This window comes from Prinia subflava, chromosome 8, assembly GCF_021018805.1.
Source record: "Prinia subflava isolate CZ2003 ecotype Zambia chromosome 8, Cam_Psub_1.2, whole genome shotgun sequence".
In the NCBI taxonomy this organism is placed as follows: domain Eukaryota; kingdom Metazoa; phylum Chordata; class Aves; order Passeriformes; family Cisticolidae; genus Prinia; species Prinia subflava.
In genome coordinates, this window is record NC_086254.1 from 12,181,778 (window position 1) to 12,201,313 (window position 19,536).

Below are 19,536 nucleotides of genomic sequence, written 5' to 3' on the forward strand. Positions count from 1 at the left end.
TGTCACCCACAGGACCACCCCAACAACCCCAGGATCAGCTCCAGAGCTCCCGCTGAGCACAAACACACAGGGGCCAGAGCGGTTTTCTCCCACGTTTATTTGCCCTCATCTCCATCCCCAGCCCAGCAGCACCAGGAGATGGCAAATGGCAGATGCACAGCAGGCCTGGCAAGCGAGGGAGGGTGGGAACACCCTGGTCCCAGTCACACCCAGGGCCAGACCCATGTAGTGCTAAGTAAGAAAATAAGACACTCTCTAATTACACAGTCTGAGATTAATGACAGGCAGTCCCAGGGACACCAACCCCGACCCTGGTTGCCAGCACAGTGGTCCCACAAGAGCAGGGGCTCAGGCAAAAGGGGCAGGAAGCAAAGCCAGTGCAGCAGACCCAGGGTCCCTGCAAGCAGGAAGGAGTCGGTCACAGCTCCCCTGCTCCAGGGGTCCCCACCCCAGCACACGGTGGGTCTCAGATCCCCTCTTCCAGGGATCCCCACCATGACAGGGGGTCAGTCGCAGCTCTCCACTGCTCCCTGCTCCAGGAGGAAGTCAGTTCCAGCTCCCCTCTACCCTGAAGAGTTTTATTGCTTTCAGGAGCTTGCTGCCTGGTCCCAGATATGGAGGGGAAGGAGGAAAGCCAAGCAGGGTGACGGGCAGGGGCTGAAGGTACCCATTAAATAAAAGCTGAGGCAGGCGGCGGGAAGGAGCTGCCCTCATGCCCTTGCTGGGATGGGACCAAGGGGCTCCCAAGCTGGCCAGGGGACAGGAGGCACCACCAGGACGAAGGGGGTCCCAGTCACCCCCTAGTGCCCCCTAGCCCCAGTTCACCCTAAAGGGATGTGTTCACTCCAGGCTTAAACCCACCAGTGCCTCCCTGCCCCAGCCAGGTTTCAGGGAAACCCTGGTTGGGAAGGCAGGGCTGGGGGGCCCAGGGGAGAGCCAGGGATGCTCACACCAATGCTGACCCTCTCCCAGCACTGTCCCAGCTGGGCTCTCAGCCCTGTCACTGCTTGTCCCCCGAAGCTCAGGGTCCCTGGAGCTGGTGCAGCCGTGGGTCAGCTGGTCCAGGCTGGGGGTCCCAGCTGCAGGAAGGTGCAAGGGGCAGGGCGAGCAGCCAGACCCCCTGCAGAGACTGTCCCTTGAGTGAGCTCCAAGGGACAGGCCCGGGGGCTGGAAGGACTGGTCCTCTCACAAGTGTTCGCTGAGGAGGGAGAAAAGCATGGCTGAGTCACAGAATCCCACAATGGTTTGGATTGGAAGGGGTCCTAAAGTTCATCCAGCTCCTGCTCCTGCCATGGCCAGGGACAGCTTCCACTATCATAGGGTGCTCCAAGCCCCCTCCAACCTGGCCTTGGACACTTCCAGGGATCCAGGGGCAGCCACAGCTGCTCTGGACACCCTGTGCCAGGGCCTGCCCACCCTCACAGGGAACAATTCCTTCCCAATATCCCATCTAACCCTGCCCCTCTGGTAGTGGGAAGTCATTCCCTGCGTCCTGTCCCTTGTCTCAAGTCCCTCTCCAGCTCTCCTGGAGCCCCTTTAGGCCCTGCAAGGGGCTCTGAGCTCTCCCTGGATCCTTCTCCAGGTGAGCACCCCCAGCTCTCCCAGCCTGGCTCCAGAGCAGAGGGGCTCCAGCCCTCAGAGCAGCTCCATGGCATTTTTCGGACTTGCTCCAGCAGATCAGCATCTTTGGACATGGGGACACCTCCTGAAATCAGGGACTGGGCTTCCCTCTCCCACAGCTCCCTGGAGCAGCTGCACACCCATCTCTGTCCACACCTCCCCTGCTCAGCTCCCATCACCACCAGCTCAAGCTCAGCCCTGCAGCCCCATGGGGACACCTGTGCCACGCTGCCAGCCCTGCACTCACCTGGCAATCCGGGACAGGATCTCCTTGACACGCAGCACCAGCGGCTCGTGCTGAAGCGGGTTGCTCTCGATGGCACTGTGCAGTTTGGCCATGTAGAAGTCCAGGGTGCTCAGCGTGGGGGTCTCCCCAGTGCCTGGTAGGTGACAGCCCAGTGAGCAGGGCCAGTATGTCACCACCCAACCCTGCCCATGCACTGGGGACTGCAGAAGGGATGCCAGCACCACATGCCACCTCTTGTAGTGTCACAAGCCCAGGAACACATGGATCTGGGCCAATCTGGGGTGCAGCTGTGACTGTGGCTCCAGAGAAGGAGGGATCCCAGCCTGCCCTGTCCCAGGACAGGGAAGCCAGCTGGCTGTCACATCCAAGTGCTGCAGGATCCCACCCCAGCAGCAGATGGGCACTTACCACCACTCACTGCCCCACAGTGCTCCCCTGCATGGGATGGGGTGACCCCTCAGTGCCTCTCTGTTCAGGCAGGGGTCCCAGCAGCCAGGGGTCCCCACAGCTGCCCCCAACTCACCAGGGATGGGGAGGGAGGCAAAGCTGGCAGTGAGGGCCTGCCGCACGGACTGGAGCTGCTGCTGCAGGGCCAGGGTCTGCCGCTCCTCCTGCGCCAGCTCCTGCTCCAGCTTCTCCTTGGCGCAGTTCATGCTCTCCGTGTGCTTCTGCAGGATGGCGTTCTGCTCCTCAAACTCCGTGTTCATCTTGCGCAGGCGCCGCAGCTCGGCCTCCCGGGCTGCCGGGACAGCACCATGTCCATGGGACAGATCCCTCATTCCAACCCCAAACCCTGTCTCACACACAGCTCTTTCAAGCAGCTGTGTCACCAATGCCCAGGCTCCAGCCAGGACCTGGTCCCTCCATATGGGCTTCCCAAGGACTCTCCACAGCCCCTACCCTTGTTTTGGTCCAAGAACTCCTCGGTGAAGATGGGCACATCAAAGGTGGAGAAGGTGTCACTGCACTCGCCAGCCTGAGAGACAAGAGGGAGGTGAGCCCACCAGAGGAGACCTCAACACCTTGGGGCCAGGCTGATGAGGGCACTGGGACAGGGTGAGGGGCTGGCCCTGCCCGGCAAGTGGAGAGGGAGGACAGCTATGCTCTGCCTCCCACCCCTCCAGAAACCTGGGACTCACAGCCCCACCGCTCCCTCTGCCCACCCACACCTGCCCAGCAGTGCAACATGTCTGAGTTTCCCCACACACAGGCAGACCTGACAGGGCCTTACCTTGTGCGGGTGCCCGTTGAGTAGGGTGTTCATGGCCACTGCACCCACGTCCTCTGCAGGGGAGGAAAAAGGTCACCCCAGGGCCAGGCTCATATGCCCAAAAGGCTCTGGCAGTACCTGGCTGGATCCTTGGCAGCCACTGCTCCCACAACCCACCTTTTTTGATCTTTTTCTCCTGGATCTTCTCTGTGCACATTTTGTAGGCTTCTGACTGCTGGTATTCCCGCAACTCCTTCATGTACTGCTGCTTCTCCCGCTCTGCCTCGTCCAGGTACCGCTGTGGCGGGTCACAGAGGGGCCTCAGCCTGACCCAACCCAGGCTCCTGGGTGCTGCTGACCCCTCCCTGCCCAGCTCCCACTCCCCAGCACCCTTCCTGGAGCAAGGTCAGGGATTTGGGCAGCAGGCTCTGGAGCTGCCCAGCCTGGGGGGGGGTCTCGCCTGGGGGCCAGTACCTGCTTCTCCGAGAGCTGCAGTTTGCTCCACTCTGCTCCCAACATCTTTGTGATCTCTGGGAAGGGCAGGTCGGGATGCTGCGTGCGGATCTGCTCGCGCCGCTCATTCAGGAAGCGCACGTAGCCCGTCACAGGGGCTTTGGGGCCGTTGGGAAGGATCTTCTTCCTCTTCTTGCCCTTAGGCCAGCCCCTCTTCTTCACTGGCTGATACCCATAGGGAAGGGACAGCCCATCAGGGATCAGAGCCATTGCATCAGTGGGACAGGGAGCAGCTCCCAGGCCCACCTAGCCCTCAAGGCAAAGTCTGAGCCCTTCCTTGGGCCATGGCCACAGCCTCACTGGGCTGGTGCAGGGCAGAGGGGCAGGGACAGCCCCAGGCCAGGCACCTTGGGCCCCATTCTCAGGTATCATGTGAGAAGGGACAGGGGCTCTTGCACTCACCTCCTCCTCCGGCTTCTCACCACCCACCCGCGCCGACTCTCCCTTCTCCTGTTTGATGGCCACCAGGAAGTTCCCATGCTGAGCCTTGCCCGTGGCATGTCTGCAGCCAGAGAGCACCATCAGAGAGGGCTGGGACACCATGGGGACCAACAGTGACGCTTCCCCCAGCAGTACCACCTCGCACTCACCAGACTCCCCAAACCCTCAGACTCAAACAGCCCCAAACCTGGCACTGGCCATGGAGGCCTTGTTCCTATGAGGGGAGGCTACAGCAGAGTGGTGGCACTGAAACAGAGCCCAGCATCAGCTGAGCAGGGCAGCCCTGCACACTAAAGCTGCCCTGAGGGTCTGGTGGCAGCCCTGGGACCCATCAGGGACAGTTGGATGGGGGTTGGCTCTTGGAGTCAGGCAACATTGACAGTCACATGCCTGCCAGTCACCCTGCTTGGGACACACCTTGGTGGGGAGTCCCAAGGGACTCTGCAAGGGCGGAGGAGCCGCAGGGGTTTGGATCCTGGTACCAGGGGCACCACCTGGAAGCATCACCCACACCCAAGGAACCCTGGAGGCAGAGGGTGAGGACAGGGTTGACCTGCTCCAGCCGCAACCACCCCAGCAGAGCAGGTTTGTGCTGTGACACCTCCCTGACACCTCGAGTGGCTGCACTGTGGGGCCCAGCCCGACACCCCAGATCACTGCCACGGCTTTATGGATTGGCTGCTTCAGGCAGAGCCTCCCTGCCCCACTGAGCATCTGCAGGTCCCACACTGGGAGGGTAGAACCTCCATGTCCCACCACAGCATTGCCCTGGGGCTCCCCAAGCCCCCTGGCACCTCCTCCAGTTGGCTCCATCTTCCAGCCCTGTCCCATTCACACCCCTGAGTCCTCAAGGCAGCTCCTGCTCTGCTGGAAATGTCCTCACCACATCAGGGGAGCCACAGAGGACTCCTGAGTATCACCAAATGATGCTCTCTTGGGTTCCAACCAGGTCCCCAGACCTGGGAACCAGCTCAGGGCCAAACACAAGCCCTGGCACAGACATGTGCCAAAAGCCACGGTGATCCCAACCTGCTCAGGATGCACCTGGGAATTCCCATTGTGTTTGCCACATCATGTACCGGGAGCAAATCCCAATCCCTGCAGAGACTCCAAGCTATTGCTATCCATTTATCACCAAGACAAGCTATCCTTGCAGTTAATTCAGTGGGTCCCTTCTGTGAGTCCCCAGCAGAGCCTGCCACTGTACCGGCCCTTGAAGATAAGGGTGGGACAAGTCCCTCCCACCAGGATCAGGGGCCAACCAGTGCCCTACACCCCCACACTCACAAAAAAACCCTATAGGAAGGTGTGAGACCACCTCTTCTCCCAGCTCCTGGGGGAAAGAACCCTCCGAGGCTGTGCAGGGTCACGGCCAGCCTTTGGCTTTATCAGCTCCAAGAGCAGTGTTCCCAGTGATGTCCATAGTACCATCATGTTCACCAGGAACATCAACACCCTCCAGCACCCGATGGAGAAGGGACCCTCCCCCTTGTGATCTGGATTCCTTGAATACCTAAGGATGCTTTAAAAAATAAAGTTAACTCAGACAAGACTTCTCCTCAGCTAGTTCACTCTGGCATCCACCTCCCTCCACCTCAGAGGTGTTTCCCCATCCACCAGCCCTCGTGCCAGGAGGGCTAAGGCCAACTCAGGACAGCATGAATCTCATGGGAATTCAGCCTGGTTCTGATCTTCCAAGATGCTTAGAATCACAGAATCCTGAAATATCCAGAGCTGGAGGGGACACAAAAGGATCTCTGAGTCCAACCCCTGTCCCTGCACACACACCCCAGCAATGCCACCCTGAGCATCCCTGAGAGCGTTGTCCAAATGCTCCTGGAGCTCTGGCAGCCTTGGGGCTGGGACCATTCCCTGGGGAGCCTGGGCAGTGCCCCAGCACCCTCGGGGGGAAGAACCTTTCCCTGAGCTCCAGCCCAAGCCCTGACACAGCTCCAGCCCTTCCTGGGCTCCTGTCCCAGAGCAGAGCTCAGCCCCTGCCCCTCTGCCTCCCCTCAGGAGGAGCTGCAGCCCCCGAGGAGCCTCCCCTCAGTCTCCTCTGCTGCAGCTGAACGAGCCCAGTGCCCTCAGCCTCTCCTCAGACCCTTCCCCAGCTCTGTGTCCCTCCTTTGGACACTCTCCAACAGCTTTAGATCCTTCTGATCTTGTGGTGCCCAAAGTGCCCCCAGCACTGGAGGTGAGGCTGCCCCAGAGCAGAGCGGGACAATCTCTCCCCAGCACACACAGACCATCCGAAAGGCTTGGAAGGGGATGAGTTTCTGCCACTCTTTCACCGTGGGCACTGACACAGAACAGGGTGGCCGGGGGAGGCTGTGGCAGGCGGTGGCACTTACAGCAGGGCGGCGGGCGGCTGCTTGGCGCTGTGAGCCATCGGCGGGGGTCTCGCTGAGCACCCTGCAGACAGAGCACAGCTAGCATTGCCATCAGGCTGGTGGTGCCCACCGGGGTCCCCTTGCCAAAAGCCCCCGTCGGAGGTGTCTCCCTCGTGAGGAAATCACAGGATGCCACCCCGAATGGCATCTCCTCCCCAAGGCGCCCCTTACCGGCCTCTCCACCCCTCCCCAGCCCCCAGAAACCCAGCACAAGCTCCAGCCCGCTCCCACTGACCTACCCCCTCCCTGGGAGTGCCATCCCAGCCCCCACGGGCTCATCCCCCTGCCCCCCCTCCCACCCTCGATCCCCAGCGTCCCCTGAGCCCTCCCCTGCAGGAACCCGTCTCCTCCGAGACCCATCGCAGCCCCAGCACGTTCATCCCCATAACACTCTGCGCATCCCCAGTGCCCCCCTGGCACCCCCTCATCGGCCCTCCCCGTCTCGCCCTCCCTCTTGAGGTCCCGCCGCAGCGCCCCAATGGGTTCGCCCTCATAACCCGCCCTCCACCCGCGACTCGCAGGCCCCCCCCGGCTCCCGACAGGAACGTCCCCCCATCGGGTCCCCCCATCGGGTCCCCCCACAGGGTCCCCGTGGAATCCCCCGTCCGCACCCGCCGCCGCCGCCGCCGCTCACCTGACCACGCCCCTCTATTATTATGCAAACGAGGCTCCCGCCGCACCGCCCCGGATTGGCCGCTCGGCTGACTCGTTGATCGCAGACCCACGAGGATTGGCTTGATGTGATGACGTCAGATGAAAGCCGAGGAAGGGGGCCGGGGCTGGCGGGAGAGGCGCGCGCGCGCGGCTGGGGCCCGGCCAATCAGCAGCCAGCGTGGGGACAAGGAAGTGTTGTGAAGAGGGCAGTGCCTTAAAGGGGCAACGACAAAGACCTGGGCACCCGATGTGGGCAGCGCCTTAAAGAGGCAACGTCATGGCGGCGTCCCAGCACCGCCGCACCATGCCAGCGACCCCAATATCTTCCCACCTCTCCCAGTAACCTCAGTGCCCACCTCAGGGCTGATCCACTGATTCAGCTACTCTTGCCCACCACTCCCAGCAGCCTCAGTACCCACCCAGCAGGGGGTACCCATGACACCAATACTTATCCCAGTGTCCCAGTGACCCCAGTACTCCCCCAACACTGCTTCCTGTCACCCCAGTACAGGCCATACTGGTTCCAGTGACTCCATTAAATACACAAGGGGAGGTCCCTTGTGTATTTAATAGAGTCACTGGAACCTCCAGTCCGCTCCCAGTGTCTCCAGTATTCATACAGCTGGGGATCCCCATGATGCCTGTAGTCACCACAGAGTTCCAGTGACACCAATACTCCTCTCTAGGGGGTCTCAGTGCCCCCAGTACTGCTCATACTAGCCCTAGTCACACCAGTACCTACTCAAGAGGAGGTCCCAGTTGCCCAAGTAAGCCCACACTTCTCCCAGGGACACCAGTATTCACCCAAGAGGGGTGTCCCACAACTCCAGCAGCCACCCCAGAATCCCAGGGAACCCAGTACTCCCCACACACCGTCCCCAGCCACCCCAAGTAGGGCCCATAATGGCCCCAGACACATCATTACCCAGAAAGTCCCAGTCACGACAATACCCCCACACGATTCCTACTAACCCCAGTGCCCATCCAAGCAGAGGGTCCCCATAACATCTGTAACCACCCCAGCGTCCCAGTGAGTCCCATCCGACTGGTTCCAATGCCCACAATCTCTGTACCCTTGCCCCTGTAGTCTGACACTCCCCACTGGGTGCATACTGGGATATTGGGGTGACTGGGAGCAATGTGATGGTGTGCTGATATCACTGGAACTCGGTCAACTGTGGCTATCCTGGGGACCCCTCACTTGAATACTGGGGTTACTGGGAGCAGTGAGGGTGTACTGGTGTCACTGGAATTCTGGGGTGCCTTCTGGCAGCAATGAAGACCGTTCCCTTTGCTAGGGTGGGTACTGAGGTCACGGGGAGCAGTGTGAGGATACTGGGGTCTGTGGGACTGTTATGGGCAGGGCAGGAGTGACTGAAGAGACTGCAAGTGTGGGAGTAATACTGGGATCACTGGGAGCACTGGTGTGACTGGGAGCAGTACAGGGCCATTACTGGTCTGACTGGGAGCAATGCAGGGCCACTGCTGGTGGGACTGGGAACGGTGTGGGGGCAGCTGTGATGTGTCTGGGAGCAGTGTGGGAACAGCAGGGAGTCCCTGGGATCGGCGTGGGGACAGCACTGGTGTAACTGGGCGCTCACCCGCTCCCGCCCCCTCCCCCTTCCCCGGGTCACCCCCCGCTCTCCCCGCCCCGGACGCGGCGGCCCCGGGGGATGCGGGAGATCACCGGTGCCGGCCGGTCCCTCCCTATCCCTGCCATCTCCTCCCTCGTCCCTCCCTGTCCCCTCCCATTCCCTCCCTCCCATTCCCTGCCGGTCGCGCCCGGCAGGCCCGTCCCGCCGCTGTCCCCGCGGGCTCCGGACATGGCGGAGCCTCCGCAGTCCCCGGCGGCCGCGGCGCTGCCGCTGCGGGCGCGGCTCAGCTTCGCGTGCGGGCACTTCCTGAACGACGCGTGCTCGGCGCTGTGGTTCACCTACCTGCTGCCCTTCCTGCACGCCGTGCTGGGCTACGGGCACGGCGCGGCCGGCGGGCTGCTCCTCGTCGGGCAGGCGGCCGACGGCTTCTGCACGCCCCTGCTCGGCTTTGAGGCCGACCGGGCGCACGGCTGCGGCCGCTGCGGCCGCAGGAAGGGCTGGCACCTGGCCGGTGGGTGCGGGGGACCGGGAGCTCTGATGGGGGGAGCTGGGTGGAGAGGGCTGACACCGGGAGAGCCTGTCTGGGGTGCCCGGGGTGGAGGGCGGTGACCCTGAGAGGCCTCGCTGGGGTGCTTTGGGTGGGGGACACCCGGGGGAACCTTTCTGAGATGCTCCAAGTGAAGAGGGATGAGCCCGGGGGAGCTTTTCCGTGTGTCTGTGTTGGGGATATCCAGAGCCCTTCTAGGATGCTCTGAGTGGAGAGGGGTGGCCCCAGGGGACGGGACCCTATTGTGTTGTTCTGTGTTGAAGGACACGCGGGGGAACATTTCTAGGGTGCCCGGAAGGGGGTGGCCCAAGGGCACCTATCCAAGGTGTCTGGGGTGAAAATGGGCAGCCCCAGGGTAACCTTTCTGCGGTGGCCTGGATGGAGATGAATGGCCATGGGGAGCCTTTCTGGGGCGCCATGGGACACACTGCTGGGGTGCCAAAGATAACAGACGGGTAACCCCAAGGGGCTTTGGTGAGGGGAGGACTATGGCTGTGAGGGAGACCTTCTGGGGTGCTCTGGGTTGGGGTTCCCCTGGGGGAGCCTTTCTGGGGTGCTCTAAGTGGAAAGGATAGCTCTAGGGGGTCCCTTCTGGGGTGCCCTGAGGGAGTGGATGGAGGGGATGCTGGAGTTGGGAGACACCCTGCTGGGGTGCTCAGAAGGAAGAAGGGTGGCCCCAAGGAGCCTTTCTGAGGTGCCCTGAGTGGGAGCTATCCAGGGGAACCTTTCTGGGATGCCATAAGAAGAAAGGGATGACCCTGGGTGACTATTTCTAGGATGCCCAGGGTGGGGGACAGTGGGGGATGCTGGGTGGAGGGGGTTTACCCCAAGCAGCTCTGCTGGGGGATGGGGGTGAGGCTCCTGGAGGAGCCTCTCTGTGGTACAGGATCTTTTTGAGGTGCCCTGGAAGAGGGGTAACAAGACCAAGGGTACCTTTCTGGGTCGGGGGATCAGCCTTGGGGGTTCCCTGGACTGGGGAGGAACCAAGGTACCTTGTGGCATGGAGGTCTCTGTGAAGGTGTGGGAGCCTTTCTGGGGAGGGGGACCATCATGTGGCAGTGAGGTGGGGACAGGGTCCCCCCAGCTGGAGAGGGGCAGCCCTAGGGGTAAGCAGAATTGTGTGCTCTGGGGTGGAAGGGAGCAGCTCCTCCATGGAAGGGAAGGCTGCCCTGGGCATTTCTGGGGTGCCTTCACCTGGAGGGTGAAGGTGCTCTGGTGCGTAGGCAGTGCCCTGGGTGACAGGAGATGGGTCTGGGGTGCCTTGTGGGGAGAGGATAGCCTGGGAGGTGCCTTTCTGGGATCCCCTGCAGCAGCGAGGGGGGGACAGAGTTGCTCCATGTGTAGGGGACAGTGGGATGCTGAGCCTGGGTAGAGAAGGGGCACCATCCTTTCCTGGGGGGCTCCCCGCTGTCCCTCAGGCTTTGTGTGTGTGGGTGGCAGTGAGCTGGGGTAAGAGCCACGTGCTCAGACTTGGAGCTGCAACAAAACCAAGACCAGCAGTAAAATCTGGGCTTTCCCAAAAGCCCAGCTGCTTCCTGAGCAGCTCTCAGTGTCCCCAGGGGGGGTCCCTATGGTGAGGACCCTTGGCTGTGCTGGGGATGTGCACCCCGGGGGCCAGCAGTGAGGTACAGCCAGGGGATGCACAGAAGGCTCTGGCTCACAGGAATTACTGACACGTTTGTCTTGCATAGTGTCCTGGGTCAAAAAATGCAGTGGAGCACCGGGGCTGGTGGGGACCCATCTATCGAGGACCCTCTCTGAGGGGACTGTGTGGCATAGGGGAGGGGTCCTCAGTGCTGTGGCTGGTGCAGGAGCCTGCGCATCCTGCTTAGCTGGCACTGGGGACGGGGCAGTTGGTGGAAGAAGTGGCCATTGATAACAACCCTCGGTAACAACCGGGCACTGCCTCATCCAGAGCAGACCCACGTGGAGGGAGGACGGTTGCAGTGTGGGTCTTCTTATCTTGACCCCAAATTTATCTCAAGCAACTGCATCATGCAACCCAACGGCAGCCTGATAAAGCGTCTGACCTCGCTGGAGCTTGGCTTGCTGAGTCAGGGAGAATGTTGAAGGGGCAGCTTCACCCCTGCTGCATCGGCGCCCTAGATTTAGGGAAGTGGCCAGCGCTGTTTTCTCCCCCTGCTCCAGCCGCGTGCTGCCCTGCGAGCTCAGAGGGGAAGTCCTAACTCACGCCTTGCATGGGGGCTGCAGGGAGCAGAGCACAGCCCAGGGCAGGCTGGAACAGGCATGCAGGCTGTTCTCCAGGCTGGAGCGTGGGTTATTCCCAAGGCTTCCCCAGCGACCACTTGGCTGACCACAGAGTGACCATTGGCGGTGGCAAACCCACCAGAGCCGGCTGTGCTGGGGCCGCTTGGCTCCCATGATCACGCTGCACTGAGCGGTGTTGTGTGGGAGCAGGGTGTCTTGTCCGGTGGCAAACCCGTGCTCAGATCAGAGGAAACGTTGTGAAACCGCAGCCTCGGGGCAGGGGAGACACCACGAGTTGCTATCAGTGGCATCTTCCCACCGCGGCCGCGGTCCTGGGTGTTCCCACAGGCAGTTCCGGGTGTCCCTGCCTGCTTGCCAGCTCTTTTATGGGGTCCAGCTTCCTGATGCAGTGGGGAGTGATAGTAAGCGTCTCTTTGATGCCTGTCTCAGCCTGTCTGGCAGTGCTGTCCCGAAATCCTTGCCCCAGGCGCCTGTGCAGCAGCCTGGCATCCTCATGATCCTGCCCCTGCGGGGCTAGAGATGAGAACCTGAGCCTTTGCATGCCTAGAGATGCTGCAGGGGTGGGCAAAATGGTCTTGGGGGGCTCCCTGCTTGGGAGAGCAGGGGGTCCTCAGGAGCCCTGTGACTCAGTGCAGCCACTCCTGGGCACTTGAGGTACATGGGTATTGGGGTGTAGCCCTGTGCCAGATGGGCACAGCTCCATGTGGTGGACAGTGGGGTGACCCTGGTGGTGGACACTGCCTATTCCAGGGGACCACGAGGAGGAGGTGACACTCCCGTGGTTGTGCTGGTGATGATGGCTCATGGGTGGGCACAGGAGCAGCCCTGGAGGCTGCAGCAGCCAGGTCCCAGAGCTCCTGCCCCAGCGCTCCCCTGGGAGTCCTCACAGAGTTGCAAAGCCTGACCCTGTGGAGCCCTGGGACCCTCACCCCTCATCTGGGCCCAGTTAAAACCCAGGGAACACAGAGAATCGGGGCTGTTTTGAGCCTTCATGGACCTGCCCATGCCTGTGGTTTGTCTGGGACACAGGCACCACATGTGCCTGAGTCCCCTGTCCTTCAGAGCTGGAGCACCAAACCCGATTGTGAGCCAGTGTGGGGACCCAGCACACCTTGGTGGGATGGATGGGGCTGGGCTGGGATTGTCACTGCTGCTCTTGGCTTTGGCCTTGGCTTTGCCCTGGCCTGCATGGCTGTGCTGTGTGGGAGCAAGGAGGAGGAGGAGGAGGAATTCCACTTCATGGGTGGGAGGAGGAGTCACTCTTAAGGAAGAGAGGTTCTTCCAAAGAGGAGAGGGTACCTTGGGGACATGGCAAAGCAGGTTCCCCTCAGCTGTAGGAACAGCTGTTCATCAGCATGCAGTGAAGCTGGGGATATGGAGGACAGTACAGGGGAGCATGTGGGACAGGGCACCAGGCTCTGCTTTGGGGCCTGGGGGTCTGTGGAGCCGCTTGGCAGATAGACTCTGTAACTTTGGGAAGGGGGAGGGAGAGGCCAGGCTGGCCTGTCTGCCCCACACAGGGTCCCCACACACAGCGTCCCCAGGCTGCATCCCTGTGCTGTCCCGCCACAGCAGAGGGAGGATCCTGGCTCTGGTGTCCCTGACTCAGCAGGGCCTTCCCAGAGCCCCCATGCCTCTGTGTCACCCTGTGATGTCTGTGAGCGTGGCGGGAGCACGGCTCTCTCTGCCAGCCCCACGGGAGAGGGGCCGGGGAAACAGACAGGGTGCCAATGCTGATGGGACAGCCAGAGCCCTCCCAGCCCAGGAGTGCCATATTACCACGGGCAGGCAGCAGGGAGGGAATGTCTGCACCTGGGGACAATGAGAACCTCTAGGTGTCTGTGGCTGTGACATGGAGGGGCTGTCGTGATGTCTTGAGGGGACAGAGCAGTGCCAGTGCTGTGCAGGAAAGACCTTGACTGGGGGGTGTCTGTCTGTGCTGGGTGCCAGGGGGAAGGACATTCCCTGTGCAGGATGGGCTGAGGGGGTGCCTGGAGCTCCACATGTCTCATCTGGCTGGGCAAGGGGCCCATCTCCCTCCCCAGCTCTACGGTAGAACCTGTCCTGGAGAGGGCTGCCTGTGTCACATTGGAGTCCCAGCCAGGCGTGCAGCCTCTCACTGCTCCACTGTCTCCCCAGGTACCACCTGTGTCCTTGTGTCCTTTCCCTTTGTCTTCAGCCCCTGCCTGGCCTGCAGGGAGAGCACTCCACAGTGGGCAGCCTTCATCTACTACCTCCCCTTCATCATCATCTTCCAGTGTGGCTGGGCTGCCACACAGGTGTCCCACCTGGCCCTCATCCCCGAGCTGGTGAGCAGTGACCATGGGAAGGTGGAGCTCACGGCATTCAGGTGAGCACAGGCACACTTGGGGGTCTCCTGGGCCTGGGGGAGCAGCCCTGCCCCTGCTGGGTCCCATCCCTGTGTGACAGGAGGTCTCTGGGTGCTGTGGCACACCAGAGACCTCTGCATGGCAAGACAAGGACTGGGCCATGTGGGTGTCCTGTGGGATGTGCCAAAGGACACCGGTCCTGCATTGTTGGCCCAAAGTCTTTGCTGCCCGGAGGGAATGTCTTGATGCCAGGGATGTCAGTGACACAGCCTGTGGGACACTTCCCTGAGCTGGGGACACTTCTCCTTTGGGAATGGACGGTGGCATTTAGGGGAGGGACTGTCCCTCCCAGATGTCCTGAAGGAGAGCTGGACATGGCTCTGGGGACTGTTATGGAGCTGAGATGTCCCCGGGGCCAGGCGGGCAGTGCACTTGGCTCATCTCTGTCAGGATCAGGATGTGGGATGGGATGTTTATCCCGTGGAGAAGGTGAGCAGGGAGGATGTGGGATAACTGTGGGTCCAAGTGGTCCCACTCTGGGGGTACCAGGGCAGGCAGCTCCATGGCATCCTTGAAGCAGAGGTGAGCTGTGCCTGGAGGGGGAATAGACTGATCTGTAGGGATCTTGGTTTCCTCTCAGTCATGCCCTGAGGCTTGGACTGGGCACACTGGGAGTTGCAGCAGTAAGGCTGATGCCTGGCCAGGTGCCTTATGCCCTCAGAGGTGTCACCTCAGCCATGACACTGAGGTGCAGAGGCTGTAGCACATCTGGCTTGGAGGGCAGCCTTGGGCAGAGGTGTCCTGCTGTGCTATCCCCATGCTTGTCCTTCTGCATTGCCCCAAGATTTCCTTCTGCTTAGGTATGCCTTCACTGTCATGGCCAACATCACTGTGTATGGCCTGGCCTGGCTCCTGCTGAACTTCCAGACAGACCAGCCTGACCACATGGAGCACCTGGGCCCACAGGACATCCCTGTGTTTCGGGTGAGTGGCAAGGCACAGTTCCCTCTTTGCATAGTTCAGCTGGGGAGCTACTGGAGGGAGTCAGGACCCTAAAACCTCACCAACTGGGCAAGAGCCACACTGAGCCCTCTCTGGGGTTTGGGCACCCCTCCTTACCCTCCAGACTGCTGGGGGGCTGATGGTGGGCTGCCCCATTCCTGTGCTCATCCCCCACTGCCTCACCAGAACTTGGCCCTCATCGTGGTGGGGCTGGGAGCCGTGTTCTCCCTCATCTTCCACCTGGGCACCAAGGAGAAGCCATACCCACAAGGAGTGCTATCCGAGCCAGAGGAGGGCACCCCGCTGCTGCACAAGGATCCCCCAGGTCCCCCACGCCCGCTGCTGCTCTGGAAGGACTGGCTGCTGGAGCCCTCCTTCTACCAGGTACGGCTGGGCAGGACTCCCCTGGCCTGGGCCGCTGCCCTGCCTGGTCGCCCTGGGTGTCCTGCAGCCACGGGACTTGCCCAGGTGTGAGTGGGGATGGGGAGAGGGGCTGTTCTGGGTTGTCATCCATCCATCATCAGCATCATCTACCACCTCAGAGGGGCTATCCCCTTCCTGCTGTGCCGTGACAACTGGGCAGGGAAGGTCCTTCCCACAGGCTGAGCGGTGATGCCCTGGCCCTATCCCCTCCCAGGTCGCAGTGCTCTACATGGCCACCCGCCTCATTGTCAACCTGTCCCAGACCTACATCGCCATGTACCTGACCAACTCGCTGCTGCTCTCCAAGGTGGGCACAGGGCAGGTCCAGGGGCACGTGGGAAGGTGTCCTGATGTGGCCTGGGGCTCATCTCCTCCCTGTCCTTGTCCCTTGCAGAAGTACATTGCCACCATTCCCCTAGTGATGTATGTCAGTGGGTTCCTCTCCTCATTCCTCATGAAGCCTGTGAACAAATGGATTGGTCGGAATGTGAGTTCAGGGTGCTGGAGAGGTTGGAGTTTGACCCCAAGAGAGGCCCAGGGACCAAATCCTGGCTCTGAGCAAAGCTCCTGGCACACCTGAGCTGGAGAGCTGGGACCCCTCATGGACCCTCTGCCAGCAACCAACCACTGCAGCATGGGTCCTGCTGGGACTGGGAGTGGTGGGTATGGGGTGGGGGTCCTGATGGGACTGGGGGTGGCGGGTAGGGATAGGGATCTGGGTCCTATTGGGTCTGGGGACTGTGGGCAAGGATGAGGGCAGGGTCTTGTGCATCTCTGGAGCTGGGGAGGCAATGCTGACCCAGAGTTACCATGTCCCATTGCAGGCCTGTCTGCAACTGAGCTGCAGAACCCTGTGGTGCCCATTAGGGGCAGAGGGGGGGGGGGGGTCTGGCTACATTGGCCTGGGTGGGCACATGGTCTGCAATGCCAGCAAGAGGGACCTGCCCCCCCCCAGTGTGTCCTCTTTGTGTTGTTGGGTGCCAGTGGAATGTCCCATGCCCTCACAGACACATTCCCACAACTCCGCCCAGGACTCAACCCTTGGGCTGCAGAACATCCTGGAGCACAGCAACAACCTGCTTTTGGGGTCTCCTTGTTTAAATACAGCTGGGACAGAGCTAGGGCTGTCCCTCATGGGTCCTGGGCAATGCTGGCCCTGTGCCTTCCCTGCTTGCTCCTCCCTCACCAAGTGCCAGCTGATATCTGAACTCCCCCTTCTCCCTCTGCCCATCCCCATCACAGCTGACTTACTTTGTGGGCATCCTGGTGGTCCTGGCCTTTGCCTCCTGGGTGGCCCTGGCCAAGCCGATAGGAGATGACATCTACGGGCTGGCGGTGCTGCTTGGGGCCGGCTCAGCCACCATCCTGGTCACCTCCCTGTCTATGACTGCAGATCTCATCGGCACCCACACGGTACAGCCGCTGCTCCTGGTGGGATGGAGTGGGGGTCACAGAACCCACAGTCTGGGGTGGGCACTGGTTAGGGTTAGGGGATGGAGACTCTGAGATGGGGCTCTGCTGGGCAGCCCCTGTGTGCTGTGCTCTGTGAGTTCTGTGCCCTGTGCTCTGCTGCTCTGCTGCAGTGAGGGCTCTGCCCATGAGAGGGCACACAGGGCACGGCACAGCAGCGTGGTTCCCTCTCCTCCCGCAGCACAGCAGCGCGTTTGTCTACGGTGCCATGAGCTTCACGGACAAGATGGCAAATGGCCTGGCTGTGATGATGATCCAGAACCTGCACCCCTGCCCGTAAGCGTCTCTGCAGAGCTGAGACCCCCATCGCCTGGGGGCCACGTGGAAATATTCCAGGGTTGGAGCAAGAGGCACGGGAGGGAACCAGCTCGGATTTACAGAATCACAGAATGGTTTGGGTTGGAAGGGACCTTAAAGCTCATCTCCTTCCACCTCCTGCCATGGGCAAGGACATCTTCCACTACACCAGGTTGCTCCAAGCCCTGTCCAACCTGGACTGGAAGACTTCCAGGGATCCAGGGGCAGCCACAGCTGCTCTGGGCACCCTGTGCCAGGGCCTCCCCACTCTCACAGGGAAGACTCCCATTCCCAATATCCCGTCTAGCCCTGTCCTCTGGCAGTGGGAAGTCATTTCCCCTTGTCTTCTCCCTCCAGGCCCTGGTCCAAAGTCCCTCTCCAGCTGTCCTGGAGCCTCTTTAGGCACTAGAAGAGGGTGTAAGGTCTCTGTGGAGCCTCCTCTTGTCTAGCTCTGATTTGTCTTAAACGCTTCTTCACCTTCTCTCCTGGCCTTGGACGAGGGTGGCCCAAGCCATTCCCTGGGGATATCCTTGCTCTGGGCCTTTCCCTTGCATCCAAGTGGGAACCAGTCCTGACTCTGATGTGAGGACGTGGAACCACTGCCCGTAGCTTGGAACTCCAGTCGCAGCCTCCAAGCACGTCCCTGCCTGTCCTCACAGGACTGAATTGTGCTGCCCTGCCTGTGTCGACTTCTACCGCTGGGTGATGGTGCTGGTCACCGGCGGCACCGCCATTGCCGCTGTCACCACGCTGTGCTGCATCATGGTGTGGCCCATCCGGATCCGCCACCGTGAGTGCGGCTGAGGGCTGAGGGGCAGCCCAGGGTGGGGGTGGGGCACTGGGAGCCCCGTGGTCAGTGCCAGCTTCGGCTAAAGCCAAAGTGTCTTTGCAAATGGCCCCAGTGGGGCAGCAGTGGGAGCCCTGTCACCACTGGGCTGGCTGTGGCCACACTTGCAGGGGAGCCCTCATGGTAGGATATAGGGCAGGGCCATTGTCCCACTTCCGCTGCTGTCCCCAGAGAGAGGCTGTGTCTGCTTGCTGTGCACTTCTGAGAGGCAACACCCCCTGGCCCAGTCATGGCCACTCTGGCCCTGGGGCTCCAAGGGGTTCAGGGGCAGCTCCATGTGCTGGCAGCAAATGTGGAGGACAGTGGGGTGACCTTTGCTAGGCTGGGGAGCCAACGCCCCTGCTCAGTGCCTGTTTTACCTCTCTGGGTGCCAGTGCCTTGCTGTGGGGTAGGGGAACAGGACTCATGCTGCTTGGGGCCCTGCTGGCTCAGGCTCCTGGTGCTAGCAGAAGAGTCCAGGAGGACCAGGCCAGCATGTGTGGGCCAGCCCATGCTGCCATCTCTCCTGATCTGTCCCTTCCTCCTCTTCCTCCAGGTGCTGTTGGTGTGCAGGGGCTGAGCAGCGCTACCACCTCTGAAAGTGGTCCTGGGAGCGCTGAGGGAGAGAGCCAGAGGAGCACCGTCAACTGAACGTGGTTGTGTCCTTGGCCACTGTGTCCTCAGGGCTGTGTCCTAAGCCACCGTGTCCTTGGCCACCACGGTGGCACACTCTGAGTCTGGACGGTCCCTCGCACTGGGGGCCACTGGCCTCTGGGGAGGGGGTGACCCCCACCCTGTCTTCTTGCACTGGACTCATATTCCCATCCTGGACTCATGTCCCCGTGCTGGACTCCCGTGTGCCAGGCCCCACCGGGCCAATGAAGGCTCCCATGGTGTGGGGTGACCGGTGCAGGGTCACCTGTCACCCCTCACCTGCACAATGAACACTAGAAGGGCCTAGGCCAGGCCGGGGCAGCCCCAGGAGAAGGGGGTGCCCGGCCCGAGGTTTTAACCCGCTTTTGTAAGGTCAATACATACAAACGGCACTTTATAAAGGAGGAGAAAAAGGAGAGAAAAAAACCAACTGCAGCGCTGATGGAATCTGCTCTGGGGTGCGGGACACCACAGCTGGGGCTGGAGCAGGTTTGGGACGCACACGGGGGCTCGGGCCGTGCCCTGCGCTGCTCCCGCCGGCCTCTCGTAGAGAGGCGGCCTGAGGGCCGGGGGAGCAGAGATCGCGGCCCTCAGCAGCCGGGGGATCGGGGACCGCGGCCCTCGGCAGCCCGGGGGATCGGGGACCGCGGCCCTCAGCAGCCGGGGGAGCAGGGACCGCGGCCCTCGGCAGCCCGGGGGATCGGGGACCGCGGCCCTCGGCAGCCCGGGGGATCGGGGACCGCGGCCCTCGGCAGCCCGGGGGATCAGGGACCGCGGCCCTCGGCAGCCGGGGCGCCGCCCGCACACGGAACGGGCCCCGGAGCAGCGCTGCAGACAAGGGATTGGCTCCTGCACTGTGCCCCGCCCCCTGGGACAGGACAGCCAATGGGAGCGGCTCTTGCTCGGCAGGGGGTGGGGCCCGGGTGGGGGAGAGAGAGTGAGAGAGTGTGAGTGAGTGTGTGACTGAGAGAGAGACGCTGTGTGTGTGACACTGTGTGTGTGACACTGTGTGTGTGACACTGTGTGTGTGTGTGTGTGTGACACTGTGTGTGTGTGTGTGTGTGTGTGACTGAGAGAGAGACACTGTG

At 61.7% G+C, this 19,536-nt stretch overlaps 2 protein-coding genes across 3 annotated transcripts; one reads left to right on the forward strand and one right to left on the reverse strand.

Moving 5' to 3' along the window:
• Positions 1-80: 80 nt before the first annotated feature.
• Positions 81-7,203, reverse strand: HMG20B (high mobility group 20B). 2 transcript variants are annotated; one of them, XM_063403096.1, is made up of 10 exons: positions 7,056-7,203; positions 6,383-6,443; positions 3,993-4,092; positions 3,552-3,755; positions 3,255-3,375; positions 3,099-3,151; positions 2,768-2,843; positions 2,391-2,606; positions 1,868-2,000; positions 81-1,198 (listed from the first exon to the last, which is right to left on the reverse strand). In XM_063403096.1, the coding sequence occupies exons 2-10, from the start codon at positions 6,418-6,420 to the stop codon at positions 1,186-1,188; spliced, it is 954 nt and encodes a 317-aa protein (XP_063259166.1). In that variant the 5' UTR covers positions 6,421-6,443; positions 7,056-7,203; the 3' UTR covers positions 81-1,185. The 2 variants fall into 2 exon arrangements, with proteins under 2 accessions (XP_063259166.1, XP_063259167.1); XM_063403097.1 differs by lacking the exon at positions 7,056-7,203 and adding an exon at positions 7,033-7,048.
• Positions 7,204-8,833: 1,630 nt separating this feature from the next.
• On the forward strand, positions 8,834-18,888 carry MFSD12 (major facilitator superfamily domain containing 12). Its single transcript, XM_063403095.1, has 10 exons — positions 8,834-9,181; positions 13,586-13,796; positions 14,637-14,760; positions 14,965-15,162; positions 15,416-15,508; positions 15,596-15,688; positions 16,444-16,614; positions 16,853-16,947; positions 17,628-17,758; positions 18,351-18,888. Exons 1-10 carry the CDS (start codon positions 8,899-8,901, stop codon positions 18,443-18,445), a joined length of 1,494 nt encoding a protein of 497 aa, XP_063259165.1. The 5' UTR covers positions 8,834-8,898; the 3' UTR covers positions 18,446-18,888.
• The last annotated feature ends 648 nt before the right edge of the window (positions 18,889-19,536 follow it).

What these genes read in the sequence shown, in the direction of transcription:
- HMG20B (XM_063403096.1), bottom strand. Translation starts at nt 6,420, where the DNA reads ATGGCTCACAGCGCCAAGCAGCCGCCCGCCGCCCTGCT. An exon ending in GTTCTTGGACCAAAACAAGG is followed by an intron (nt 2,607 to 2,767) that starts GTAGGGGCTGTG and finishes CTGTCCCGGCAG; the next exon opens with CCCGGGAGGCCGAGCTGCGG. An exon ending in TGCCTCCCTCCCCATCCCTG is followed by an intron (nt 2,001 to 2,390) that starts GTGAGTTGGGGG and finishes GTCACCTACCAG; the next exon opens with GCACTGGGGAGACCCCCACG.
- MFSD12 (XM_063403095.1), top strand. Translation starts at nt 8,899, where the DNA reads ATGGCGGAGCCTCCGCAGTCCCCGGCGGCCGCGGCGCTGCCGCTGCGG. An exon ending in ACAAATGGATTGGTCGGAAT is followed by an intron (nt 15,689 to 16,443) that starts GTGAGTTCAGGG and finishes TCCCCATCACAG; the next exon opens with CTGACTTACTTTGTGGGCAT. An exon ending in ATCTCATCGGCACCCACACG is followed by an intron (nt 16,615 to 16,852) that starts GTACAGCCGCTG and finishes CTCCTCCCGCAG; the next exon opens with CACAGCAGCGCGTTTGTCTA.